The 13283-nt window shown below is 43.7% G+C and overlaps 1 protein-coding gene across 4 annotated transcripts in view; it reads left to right on the forward strand.

Moving 5' to 3' along the window:
• FAM168A (family with sequence similarity 168 member A) overlaps positions 1–13283 on the forward strand; it is a 148514-nt gene that overhangs the window by 38287 nt on the left and 96944 nt on the right. For all 4 annotated transcript variants that reach the window (XM_066620004.1, XM_066620003.1, XM_066620005.1 and 1 more), the window contains exon 3: positions 9147–9235. In XM_066620004.1, the coding sequence (XP_066476101.1) occupies positions 9166–9235 (70 nt within the window). In that variant the 5' untranslated portion in view covers positions 9147–9165. The remainder of the gene's footprint in view (positions 1–9146; positions 9236–13283) is intronic.

The raw sequence follows: 13283 nt of genomic DNA on the forward strand, positions 1-13283 counted from the left end.
TTACTGTGATGATATAATGACAATCCCAGCAATAGATTTGACAGAGCTTATAGCCATACGTTAAAGGTATGTGCTCACACCTAAAGTTTCAAAGCACCTATAGCAGCATAGTAGTTTTTGTTTGTTTCCCCCCCCCCCACAGATCAATCATCCATACAATCATCCAAAGTATATCGCATCACTTCCTGTTGTCTTACTTTTTCACACTTGGGGTGGGGTGGGGGAGATACATTATAAATCCGCCGTGCAGAATGGGACATGAACTATTCTTAATACCTCATCAGCTACTCTTTAAGGTGCTGTGCTGTGCACCTGTGACATAGATGCTACTTATACAAACTCCACCTTGTTTTGCAGTATTGGCTGTTGATGGAACATAAGAAGAGCCCAACTGGATCAGACCATAGGTCCATCTAGTCCAGCTTCCTGTGTCTCACAGTGGCTCACCAAATGCCTCAGAGCCCAGTCCTGATCTCGTACCGCTGGCACTCCAAAAAGCACATTTGTGGCCCTCAATGTCAGTCCAGAGCTGGAGGTGGCTCAGCGCCAGTGCTGTGCTATGCTGTGCACCAGTGACATAGATGCTACCTATACATATATAATTTCCTTGCCCCAGTTTGCACTGCAGCCAGCCCCAAACCTGTACTGGATACAATGCAGGCCAGCCAATTTGCCTGCTTCGGCACAGGATAAGATTGGGGTGTTAGTTTCTTTTGGCTATTCCACAGTAGCTAGTACTTAGAATATATTAGTACCTAGAAGTACTTAGAATATATTAACATTTGAAACATGCTGTATAAGTGCCAAGTTTATTATTGGTATGTTGTTTAAAGGGCACTATGGCACTTGTCGACCACCAAAGAGGCTGCACTGTGTTGTGATTTTTATGAATTCCATTATTTTTCCCAGTTGCACATATGCAGCTTTATAACGAAGAAATTTGGAGTAACTGATGCTGCTAGCCTGAGCTGCTCAAAATAACTTGTCCCAACTTTCAGCCCTGAAGTATGGAAACCTAGTTCTGAAGGTTTCTTTACCTCCTTTCTTCCAGACCTATAGCATGTATCATGGCGAAACTTTATTTCAAGGTGGCTGCCTTTCCCTCGAAGATTTAAAAGTATACCTTGAAGACTGATTTCATGCAGCACTCTCTCATTCTAGGGAAACAGAGCTCCTGGTTTTGCAGCTCTCCTCCTCCAAGTTTTATAGTTTCTTTCTCTGTAAATCTATTAATAGTCAGCCATTAAACCTTTCTTTTCTTCTCCTTCTTTTAATCCTCTATGAAATAAAAATTATAGGTTAGGTGAACGCGTCAAAAAATCTCTTTTGCATTTATTTTTTGCTTCTAACTGCTAACCTTCCAAAGTTCAAGCTTTGACATAAGGATGTTACATACTGACATTAGCTTTCATCTCAAAAAAGGAAACATAAAAAATGGTGAGGCTGTTGCATAATTTCTGTTGTGTATGATTTTCAAGGTTGATTTTCAAGGTTGATTTTCAAGGTTAGTGTCCAGTAGCAGCAAAGCATTTTTCATCAGTGTATTTTAGTTTAATTCATTGAGATTACTCAGGATTGTTGATATCAGCTAAGGGTTAGTTTTCATGGCTATACACATTCAAAATAATCTGACATTCAGCATCTTTCGATCTTCAGACAGGATTGTGTTATACTAACAAGTGATACTGGTTTGAGTCCAAGATCCTGGGATGCCATTAAAACATTAATAAGTAGTGGTCTCCATGACTAGACGCTACTGTTCTGCACATTGTAATGGCTGCCCAGTCCTGCCTTGGTTGAAGAATTCACCCAGTTCATCACAGTTGATGAGAGGCTACCTATTTTTCACAGCAGCTTAATACTATTTCATTATACTGTATACATGGTTTTTAAAAAGGCATTTTTTTTACTGTCTAGCAGGTGCTAGAAAACAAATTTTCCTTCAATTTGAGCAGACCATGTTTGCAAAAGGAAACAAAAGCCGAACATCTTTACCTAGTTCTGTAAATCAAGAGTTCTTTTGGTCTTGCTAGTGTTGATATTCCAGAGGAAGGGGGTTCGTCAAGGTCTGAACATCTCTCAGAAGTGTTGTAAGAGCTTGATAGAACTGACAGTTGTGTGGTTTAAGGTGGGATGAGGTTGGTGATGTATTGGAATTATGGACAGTAGACATTCAGAACATTCTCTTTGGTGCAGCTCTTAGTAATGCTAAGTCCCAGATCCTGGAAAGTTTGCCCTGGAAAATCAGTGGTCCCTGTCTAACGGAGCTCAATTCTTCAAGGTGTACATCCAGCTAATTGTTTCCCTGTGGCAAAGATTGCCTTCTGGTGAAATTAAACTCCTACTCTTGGAAACCTTACTAATGGTGTCCAGACACCCTGCAGGCACATTAAAAGGAATAATCAGTTGCTGATTTTCCTCATTAAGGTAGATCTAATCAAAATTAATGCCTATATGTAACTTTCTTCATAGATCTGAGTATCTAATCTTGTAGGGTTCTATCTTATCTGCAACACTGTTTAATATCTATAAACCTGTTGGAAGAGTAATCAGGGTGCTGCTTTAACTTCCTTTAACCACCTGCCAAGAGGATCTAGCAGGAAGTGGATAATTGTTTATTGCTAAGCATGCACAGAGTGTCTTTCCCTCAACATTTAGTAGCAATTCAAAGAATGTCGGGTGTGTCTGTGTTTATTCAGTTTTATTTCATAGAGCAGGGGTGTCCAAAGTTTTTGGCAGGAGGGCCACATCATCTCTCTGACACTGTATTGGGGGCTGGGGGAAAAATTAATTTACATTTAATTAGAGGGGGTGCTCTAACACACTGTATTACCAGGTATGATGAACAAGCTAAGTGACAAGAAGAGCCCTGCTGGATCAGACCAATGTTCCGTCTAGTCCAGCATCCAGTTTCCACAGTGGCCAACCACTGTGCCAGACTTTTCTGTTTATCACAGAGTTTTTGAAATCAAACCCTAAAAGTGTTGAAGAGATGGCCACCCATTAGGTGGGGCTGTTGTTCAGTGGCAGACCACCCACTTTGCATGCAGAAGGTGCCAGTTCCTGTTCTTAGTGTATCCTGATAAGGCAGAGAAAAAACTCCTGTCTAGCTCTGCATGCAGTACTGTATTCTGCACTTCTGCAGAACTGTCTTCTCTTGCCCACAGCAAGTTGGGGCCTGCTGGATATCACAGAGTCTGGCAGAGAGGGCAAATTCAGCCCTGTGTAATCCAAAGGGCAGTGCTTGTTGGTTGGACGTGAACTGTAGGACCTTGGAGAGCTCTGAGACTAATTTTTGAGCAGAGTAAGATTCCTGTGTGTTTGGTCTGGCCCTGAAGACCTGGTTAGGCCCCACCATTGCAGAAGGAGGAGTGCTTTCTTTCAGAGTGGTAATTGGTGTCTTGTACTCCTGGGGTGCTCAGTGACCTTTTGGTGAGTCCATGAGTGTCTTTGGAATGGTGTCTGGGTGCTCTGGCCTCTCTGGGAGCGATAGCTCAGGTTGGCTGGACTCTTGGTTCTGATATACTAAATTAGGAGCACTGTTCCCCTTCAGACTTTTTCTTGCCAGTTTGTCTATGTTTTATTTGTCCTCTATCACCACTTCCTCACCGTTTATCAGGATTTGCACTGAGTGCAGGACCCAGCGTGTCTTCTTCATTGGGGTTAATTTACTTAGCAGAAGATTGTGTGTCATTTTGATTTCCTATCTTAGTCATAAAAATCTGATTGTCTGTAAGAAAACTGAGACTCAAAGGCCACGCTCCCTTTTTCTTTTCCCCAAATTTTATTTATTTCAGTGGGCTTTTGCTGCTGCTTCAACTGTTGTTTCTGCTGTATGATTTCATACCACTGTGTTGCCTTTTAGATGAATTACCATGATGATTTATTGGATTGTTTTATTATTGCAGTTCTGTTAGATTTTTTGTTAGCTGCCTTGGGTATCACATGCTAGTAAGAAAGGATATAAATATCAGAAATAAAGTGGTTTGAAGAGGGAATGTGGAAATGGAACCTCCAACGTTTCCCTTCAAATGTCTGCACATCTTCTGCAACCTCTGAACACCCAGCTCTGCTTCCATCTTATCATGATGCCCTAGAAGCTCTCTATTGTTCGGCAAGGTGAGAGCATTGGAGTGTGTCACTGCAGGCACTTAATAGCATGGAAAGTTCAAGCTGAGCAATCGCAGTGCTTCCTTTCCCTTTCTCAGAGCTAAGCCTTCAGCATTTCCCCCACCCCAGCTGCATTTGATTGACAGAGTGGCCTGCTGAGTGATGGGACACTGTCTGGTAGAAACAACCTCTGTGGTATTGCTATTTACTCTTCATCTGAAGTAATTTCCCAGAGCTGTGAGGGCTGTTACGCTCTTTCATGGCACAGATACAATAGCTAGAATGTAACCAGGTTACTGCCAGCAAGTATCCTGAGGTTGTTTGCCATCAGGAGCCTCCCAGGGCTTGTCTGCTAGAATTTTTCATCCTATACTGTTTGGCAGCTTCTAAGCAACTGCAGGCACAGCTGTGGGGGATACAGATGTCCGCGATGAAGCAGTGCTACTGTACCTTTGGACCCTACCATTCCTGTTAGTCTTCCTCTCTGTGTTCATGCTCTTTGCTGTCATGTCTGCAGCTGTGAAATAGATTCCATATATCTGATAAGGTATGTGCTTGCATCGGATTCTCACCCCACAATAAATGGGTGTACTGTAGTCTGTAAGGTGTCCCAAGATATGTTTTTCCTGCATTTGGTGCAACAGACTGGCTGCCTCTCTTTCCAATCTCATTTTGTTTTTAGGCTTTCTCCTTTCCCTATCCTGTGCCACTGGGAATCTGTGGGATGTCTTGTAAACCACCAAAAGCATGCCTGTTTTTGTGTAAATCTTAGGTGCAGTTCAGTATGAAGTACAGCGCAGTTTGATATTCACTTCTGTGTCTTTCTTGCAGGCCAAGTAGGGTAGCAAATGCTTCCACTCTGGCTTTTTCCCATTCATAATGTGTGAACAACCTTGTGAATGCAGGTTTTAAACATGGGATGTGGTAGAAAGGTTCACTGATACAAGTGGGTGTTTATTTTTAAATGCATCCCCCACCAACTGCATCTGAAGCCCTAGGTGGCTGAGAATTTAAAAGTGCCCAACTGAGGTGGCTGTACTGGATACCATCTTGTGGCATGACTGTCTCTAGAGTTCTGTGGCCACGTAGTCAGTCAGGACCATGTATATTTTGTGAGCCTGCAGTTGCTTTGCAAGTGCAGAATTTATCTTGTGAATCGGCTCTCATGCACATTTTGAGACAAAGCAACCCTGAAGACACTGAAACTAGGTGAAGAAGATGTGGGCAGTGCCTAGTGGCCTCTTGAAAACCAGGGTGAGTGGACCAGGGCATCTGGTGGTTGGTTGAGCTTCCTGGTCATGCACTTCTCATTGTCCCTCCTTGGAAGCATAGTAAATTATACGTTTGCGTAATTTATTTAGGGAAAAGAATTTGGCTTGCCTTCATACAGAGTATAGATTGTTTTTGTCCAATATACATGCAGGCGTGTGAATTCTCTGGCTACCCTTTGGTTAGGGTGAATGTGCACATAAGGCTGCTTTATACCAAACTGTAACTAGTCCAATGTTCTGATTTGCAGCAACTTTCCGAGGTCTCAGGCTGAGATTCTTCCCCAGCCTATTACTTGATATACTTTAAGTAGAGATAAGAACATAAGAACAGCCCCGCTGGATCAGGCCATGGCCCATCTAGTCCAGCGTCTGTATCTCACAGCAGCCCACCAAATGCCCCAGGGAGCACACCATATAACAAGAGACCTCATCCTGGTGCCCTCCCTTGCATCTGGCCTTCTGACACAACCCATTTCTAAAATCAGGAGGTTGCGCATACACATCATGGCTTGTACCCCGTAATGGATTTTTCCTCCAGAAACTTGTCCAATCCCCTTTTAAAGGCGTCTAGGGTAGACGCCAGCACCACATCCTGTGGCAAGGAGTTCCACAGACCGACCACACGCTGAGTAAAGAAATATTTTCTTTTGTCTGTCCTAACCCTCCCAACACTCAATTTTAGTGGATGTCCCCTGGTTCTGGTGTTATGTGAGAGTGCAAAGAGCATCTCTTTATCCACTTTATCCTTCCCATGCATAATTTTGTATGTCTCAATCATGTCCCCCCTCAGGCACTACTACCAACATCTATTTGGTACATTTTCATACATTTTTGGTGGTGATTCCTTGCTTTGGACTGTTCCCCCCTTTAGCTTCTTTTATAGCCTCCATTTTTTAAGAGCTGCATACACAATTAACTTGGAAATGGCAGGAAAGCTAATTAATTAAGCACCAGTTGTCAAACCAATTGTTGCGAGGCTTAACATTTGACTTATTTACTATCTGAAGGTTAAAATAAAAGAATTAATGATCTAAAAAATTGTTCACCCATCGTAAAGGTCTGCCTTGTATCCTTGAATTATTATTTTAAGAAGTGTGTATCTTTTTAAAAGATATTCAAGACTGGTGTCAGCATGATGGGTGCTGTGTTCAAAATTGTCTACTAGGTAGCTGTGGAGACAAATGGTTTGCCTAATAAAGCTTAATGACTGATTTTTCCCTCCACTAATCAGAGCTGAGAATGTGCTTCATTAAGATAATTAACTGAGCAGTTGCACAACTGACAGTACTAGACACACATTCCCAAGTTCCTTGCTTTCCTCTAAATAAAAGCAAGAGAAAAAAGACCCCGGCTCTCTTTAATCATCTTTATTAGTCAGATAATGGGCAGGCAGGTTATTAATCTTTTTTAAGGCAGTCCTCTGTCTGAAGCTGTAACACTTCAGATAGTACTGAGCATGATGTCGGTGTGCCTGCCGGAGAGAATATTTTAGTTAGCATGCTGGTCTGGCAACAGAGATATAAGCATCTGAACCTGGCCTTTGTGATGAAGAGCTTAGCTGAATCTAACTGGAGTGACTGAATATATTTTAGGCAAGTACACCATCAAAACAAAGGCAGTAGCCAGAATGTAAAAAAGAGGATTGTAAAGGTCAAAATCAGCACCTTGGACCTGGAAACTGGTAGATAGTCATGTTCACAGTCGACATAATGCTTTCTGACTAGTGGGTCCTCAAAAATTCCCCAGGGCCCTGTATTCTACACCTGAAGGATTTTTTGGACCATCTGCAAGGCAGACTTGTAAGGCAGAGGGCATTACAGCAGTCCAGTTTCAAGGCATGTGACTAAGGCATGGCTTACTGTGGCCAGACTTGCTTTCTCCAGGAAAGGACACAACTGGCGCACCAGCTGAAACTGGACAATGCACTCCTGGCCACAGCTGTGATCTGGATTCAAAGTCAAGGTTAGATCTGGGAGTGTTTCCAGACTGCAAGCCTTGATCTTTTAAGGGGAGTCCAGCCTCTTCTAAAGCACGCTGAAAACTCAAAGCCAAATCAGCAGTCCTACTCACCAACAGCAGCTCTGTCTTGCCCAATTATGTTTTGGTTTATTTGCCCACATCTAGTCGTTTATGGCTGTGAAGTACCAGTACACAACATCCGCAACCTCTCTGGATCATAGTGAAAAGGTTAGATAGAGCTGGATGTCATCAGCATACTAATGGGGGTGGGGTGCAGAGAACTGGAATAGCACTCAGTTGCTTACCTTTCCCTGTGCTCACTGCATACCTTCTATAACCCACACAAGCAAGATGACGTCTTGCCCTTCTTCCTCTTGCCCACCAGCCTTCCCAAACAGATGGAGACACTATCCTCACAGCATCAAGCTGCTGCTGACTCTCATGAGCTTCTACTACTCTCTTCATTTGGCTAGGCCTTGATCAACTGAACCATGCCCCAGAGTGGCTGGTGCAGCAGCCAGATGCCCCGAGTCCCTCACAAGGCATGACTATTGGACAGTGTTTGTCACTCCCTCTAGCATTTGGTGCAGGGGAGACCAGTGGATTTTTTCCCATTTCTTTTCGTTATAGCACCCTGCAAGGGAGGGAGGTGAGGCTGAGAAATACGTAATGATGTCCAAGGCAACCTAGTGAATGCATAGCTTATTTAGGCAAGAGTCTGCATCTCCAAACTCAAGCCACGACACAAATGCATCATTACCAAAAATTAGGGATACAATTTATTTCTTACAAAATGATTGAGGGCGCAATCCTAACTTGCACTGGAAGCAGGTAGGCCAGTGGGTATGCACTGCATCCGGCGCAAGTTTGGGCCAAAACTTAGAAGTCTTATCCTGTGTCGCGCTGCAGCACCACCAATGGATCTACTCAGATATGCACCACCTGATGAGGTGGCACAAATCCAAGCAGCCCAGGACTGCTCTGGGCTGCCCGGGAAACGGGGTCAGGATCCAGCATAACTGTCGAATCCTGTCCCCGCCTCCTGTCCCCTGCCTGCCTGCCCCCAGGAATGTCCACTGCCTGCCCTCCTCCCCCACCCCAGAACGCCTCCCTCCTGCCTCCTCCCTGCCCTTCCCATGCCTTCCCCAACCCCTGTGTCAACCAAGCTCGGCCATTGCAATTCACCCTCTCCCTAGACCCACGTTGGTGCGGGGAGGCCGGCCTATCTCTCCAAGGAATGGCGCAGAAGTGCTTTATGGCACTTTTGCAACACTCCTGGGTTGGTGTAAGGAACTTGCATCAGCCCAAGTGGCTTCTAGGATTGCGCCTCCAGTCAAATAATGTAGAATTTGCTTCCGAAACTCAAGAATTTTTTTTGGCCATAAGAACAGTTAATCTGATTTAGCATTGGCTTCCCCTGGTGGGAATAGGTATGTTGTTACATGATAATCTCCCCAAGGTATCATTTCATGGTAATACTAATATCTCCTCTGCCGTTAAGAAACTTGGTATAAGATTTGCATGCTTACCATAAGAAGAACTTAAGAGAATTAACTGAAGGCTTTAAAATTGGAATTGCTAAACATGTTATCAAGTTACAATGTCTAGTTGTAAATCCTTAACTTTTTCTGCATTCGATTCTGTAAATCCAGTCCTTTTCTGCATTACCACTCTGTGCTGCTAGTGGTAATGCAGTAGCATTTGTCATAGAATACAAACAGTCTTTTGATCAATGGCTGTTGTGAGTCAAGATGAAAAATTGATTTTCCAAATTCACTTTTTCCCACTTTTTCATTTCTTTCTTAGAGTTTTCACGTCTTCTGCAATGAATCCAGTTTACAGCCCTGTTCAGCCTGGGGCTCCCTATGGAAACCCGAAGAACATGGCCTACACAGGTAAGAAACTTGTTATGTACCACTTTGGTACCACCTCTGCACATCTGTCTTAAGACTGTATCGCTCCAGATTAGAGGTGGAGCTGATGCGCCCACTTCCTCCCTGCAAATAGAAAGCTAGATGCAGGGAAGAAGAGTTGCTAGTCTTGTCTCCTTCCTGACTTCTAGTATTCCGTGAGCTGGGAATAAGAACATAAGAACAGCCCCACTGGATGAGGCCATAGGCCCATCTAGTCCAGCTTCCTGTATCTCACAGCGGCCCACCAAATGCCCCAGGGAGCACCCCAGATAACAAGAGACCTCATCCTGGTGCCCTCCCTTGCATCTGGTATTCTGAATGTTTCTGAACGTATAAACATTCCATGAACCACCCACCTGCATTCTGAAGTGTTGTGGCCCAGATTCAGATTTTTCACTTAGAGAAATTACATTATAATATACTCTAGTTTGCTGGTAAATGCGATAAGGAACCTTATTCCAGATAGAACAATTACATCCTGGAGTTTCATTGAATGCTTTAGATTTTGACAGGCCTTTCTTTATCAAACATGTACTTGATGACACTTCAGTTTGTGTTGAGCGCTTGGTGACTGCCATGTGGTACTTATTTATCAAGCACTGAAAAACCAGAGATTCCTTTCCACTTCAGGTTACTGTCTCTGCACAAGTTACTCCTCTTAGGTACAATGATGTCCTTTGCCATGAACCATCACCAGCATAACCTGTGAATATTATGCAAGGAGACATATTGAGAGAGTACTGTACATTTCTGTAGTGGGCTTCCTCAGCATTCCGCCTTGTCCCTGTGATGTTCCAACATCCATATGAAACCACTGGGAGAAAACCTCAGAAGATCTGAGCTGTGATGCCACTGTTATGCAGATGACATCCATCTCTATGTCACGATGCCACCTAATGCTGGGGAGTCTGTGAATCTTTTAAACTGCTGTTGAGAGTCCTTGATGGGCTGGATAATGAGTTGAATTTTGACAAGAAGGAGGTGCTTGTGGTCAGTAAGAGAGCTAACTTGAGAATGGGGGTGTTCAGCATGATCTGGATGGTGTATCACTTTTTCTGAAGAAGATGTGCAGTCTGGGGGGTACTCTTGGACCTGGCTTTGGAAGTGGCAATCATGGCCTGAAGAGTCTTTGCTCAGCTTCAGCTTGTGTGTCAGCTACTGTTCTAATTAGTTGCCTGAAGAAAGAACATCTGGCTACCGTCATCCATGCTTTGGTCTCATCTAGTTTATATTATTGCAGTATGCTGTATGTGGGGCTGCCCTTGAAATGCCTTTGGAAAATGTTAGTGGTCCAAAGTGCTGGGTCTAGATTGCTGGTGAGGGCCTTGTGGCCGCAGCATTCTACTCTAATCTTGTATGAACTCTTTTGGCTCCTTGTCTCTTTCTGGGTCCAGTGCAACTGAGTGGTTGTTACCCAGGGCCTGAACCACATAGGACTTTAAAGGCACCTGAAGGACCACCTTTCCTATGGAATTGTGCCCACCTAGGAAGGTTCTTGGAAGGGTGGGATGGCTGTGTTGCACATGCTGTCACTTGCTAAGGCTCTGTTGACATGCACTGGGACAGCATTGGTGGCCCCCAGGCTTTGAAACTGTCTCAGCTTGGAAGTTCAGACTGTTCTTGCCTTCAAAATCCTGGCCTGCTCCATCAGTCCTTGAGGACTTGCTTTTGAGGAATAGCAGCCTCTGGCTTTGTCTGTCAGTTTTGTAATTTGAATGTAATGTTTTGACTGTCTTAATAAATTTTGCTATGGTTTGTGAATTATTTTGTATTTTGACTTACTTTGTTAGCTCCCTTGGGCTTGTTGCCAAAAGTCAGAATACGCATTTAAAGAAATGAAATGACAATAAAATCTGCTGAAAATGAAATATGTGAGGAGGACCTCCTAATAAATAAAGGGAAAGTATTTTTCTTGTTTCCATTGCAGAACTCTAACTTTATAAATTGCTTTGAGGGTAAAAATTTTCTCATTGGAATTTGTTGAAGTAAAACACCCAGAAATCTTTCTTTAATTAGTTGGAGTCACAGAGCCCTATAGCCATTTAGTAAGGTTGTCCTTGCAATTGAGAGAGCTCTGACATACTTGACTGGGCCTTGTGAGCAACTTGGAATTTAGTAGGACCTGTTTGTTGGCATGTGGAGAGTAAATGCTCAACTGACACTGGGCTGCTTGATTTACTTGACCAGTTTCCCATGTACAGCAGTTATGTATACATGCATTCCCATGTATTGCTCAGTGGTTTTCAGAACGGATTGCACAAACTGTTGCTGGGCTAGCTGTTGTGTTTGCATACCACTTCACCCAGTGTCATTCAAACTGTGCGGTGCGGCTCTTTAGGGAGGCGCCAGGAACTCAAAGGGGAGGCGCGGGATGTCCTCTCGCAGTGATACAGTCACACCCCTGGGCAGAATACGAGCCCGTCTTCTGCCCGTCCTCTGCGCTTTTTTTAAAGCAGAAGAAACGGGAGTTGCTCAGCTGTGAGAGTGGCTGCTGCCACCCTGCCCTCTTCTCCCTTCACTCCAAGACTGCAGCCTTCTGTGTTCACTGCATGTTGTTTCCGAAGCAACTCCAGCCCCCATCTGGCAAACACCGAGCATTCTCAGCTTGCAGTCCTTAACCCTCGCTGATCCTTGTCTGATTGGTTCCTAGTTCCCAGCCTAGGATCACTTCTCATCAAAGTGAAATCTCTCTTTTCAACCCCCTCCCTCTTCCACTCCCCCCTTTCGATCTCCAAACCTTCCCACTTTCCTCCCCCTGCCCAAATAAAACACTTCCTATTTTACCAGTCACCACGGGTCTTACAGTCATTTCCATGGGGTTGGCAAAGGGAGGGGGAGAGAGAGAGAAGCACACACTTTACTTGACCAGGAGCAGGAAAAGGGTACTGTTTTTAAAGTGATTTATTAATCTTGTTGTTTGACTGAAGAGGAAAGGCTGTATTTTTAAAGTGATTGATCTTGCTATTTGAAGGGAGTACTTATCAGCCATTGATGAAGTGATTGCCAGCCCAATCCTATCCACACTTTCCTGGGAGTAAGCCCCATTGACTCTAATGGGACCTAATGGGACTTACTTCTGAGTGGACATGCATAGGCTTGAGCTGTGCATCTCCTAGTATAGGAGACAAATCAGCTTCCTAACCAAACCCTTATCAGCTCTGATATATTTTCATGGTCTATTTTTGTTTTTCCCACCAGCTGCTGGAAAAATTTAATTTCATTAAATTAATAAAGGGATCAATCCTATCCAAGGAGAATGGGAGAAATGAGTAGTTGGGTTGGGGTCCACAGGGGTGTGTGTGTGTAATGTTGGTCAGACTGGTTGTTCACAAAGTTCATTTGATAAAACAATTCTATTGGTATGCTTGTCCCCTATTGTCCCTATCAACCTCGAGGCAAAATCTGGAGCCGGAGTCCCTGAGGCAGTTCATGGCTGAACACAGTCACATTCTGGCAACTCCTGCAACGCCGCTGGAACCAACCGTATTGGCTTCCGCCTTTCCATTGGACCATTTCAGCAACGTCGAGAGGGGGGATTTGCTGCATGGGTAACAGTCTATCCTCCATATCTACTTTACCCAGGCTTCGCGCACTGGAGAAGACACTCTGTTCCAGAACCACTGTTCAGAGTGCGATACCATAGTCTTCTGAGACTGAAGGATGCCAACAACAGCAATTGGTATGCTTACAAAATTTTAAAAAATGAGCCCTCCTGGTCCAGACAAAATCTACCTACTCCAGCAGCCTGTCTCCAGCAGTGATCAGCAGCTGATCATTTATAAAGCATGTATATTGCTGTGTATTAAAATATATTTTAAGACCTGCATTTAATTAATGATATGATTAATATAATTAATTATTAATATAGTTAATATATATTTAATATTATAATAAATATAATATTATTATATTTAATATAGTTAATATTTCTGGCCACTTCCTGTTTAATGATGTCACTTCCAGCCCTCAGGAACATGATGGGGAGTCATGGCCAACAGCCAACAGGGGGTCAAGGGAGCCACTGGCCAGA

Source organism: Tiliqua scincoides, chromosome 3 (genome assembly GCF_035046505.1).
Source record: "Tiliqua scincoides isolate rTilSci1 chromosome 3, rTilSci1.hap2, whole genome shotgun sequence".
NCBI lineage: Eukaryota > Metazoa > Chordata > Lepidosauria > Squamata > Scincidae > Tiliqua > Tiliqua scincoides.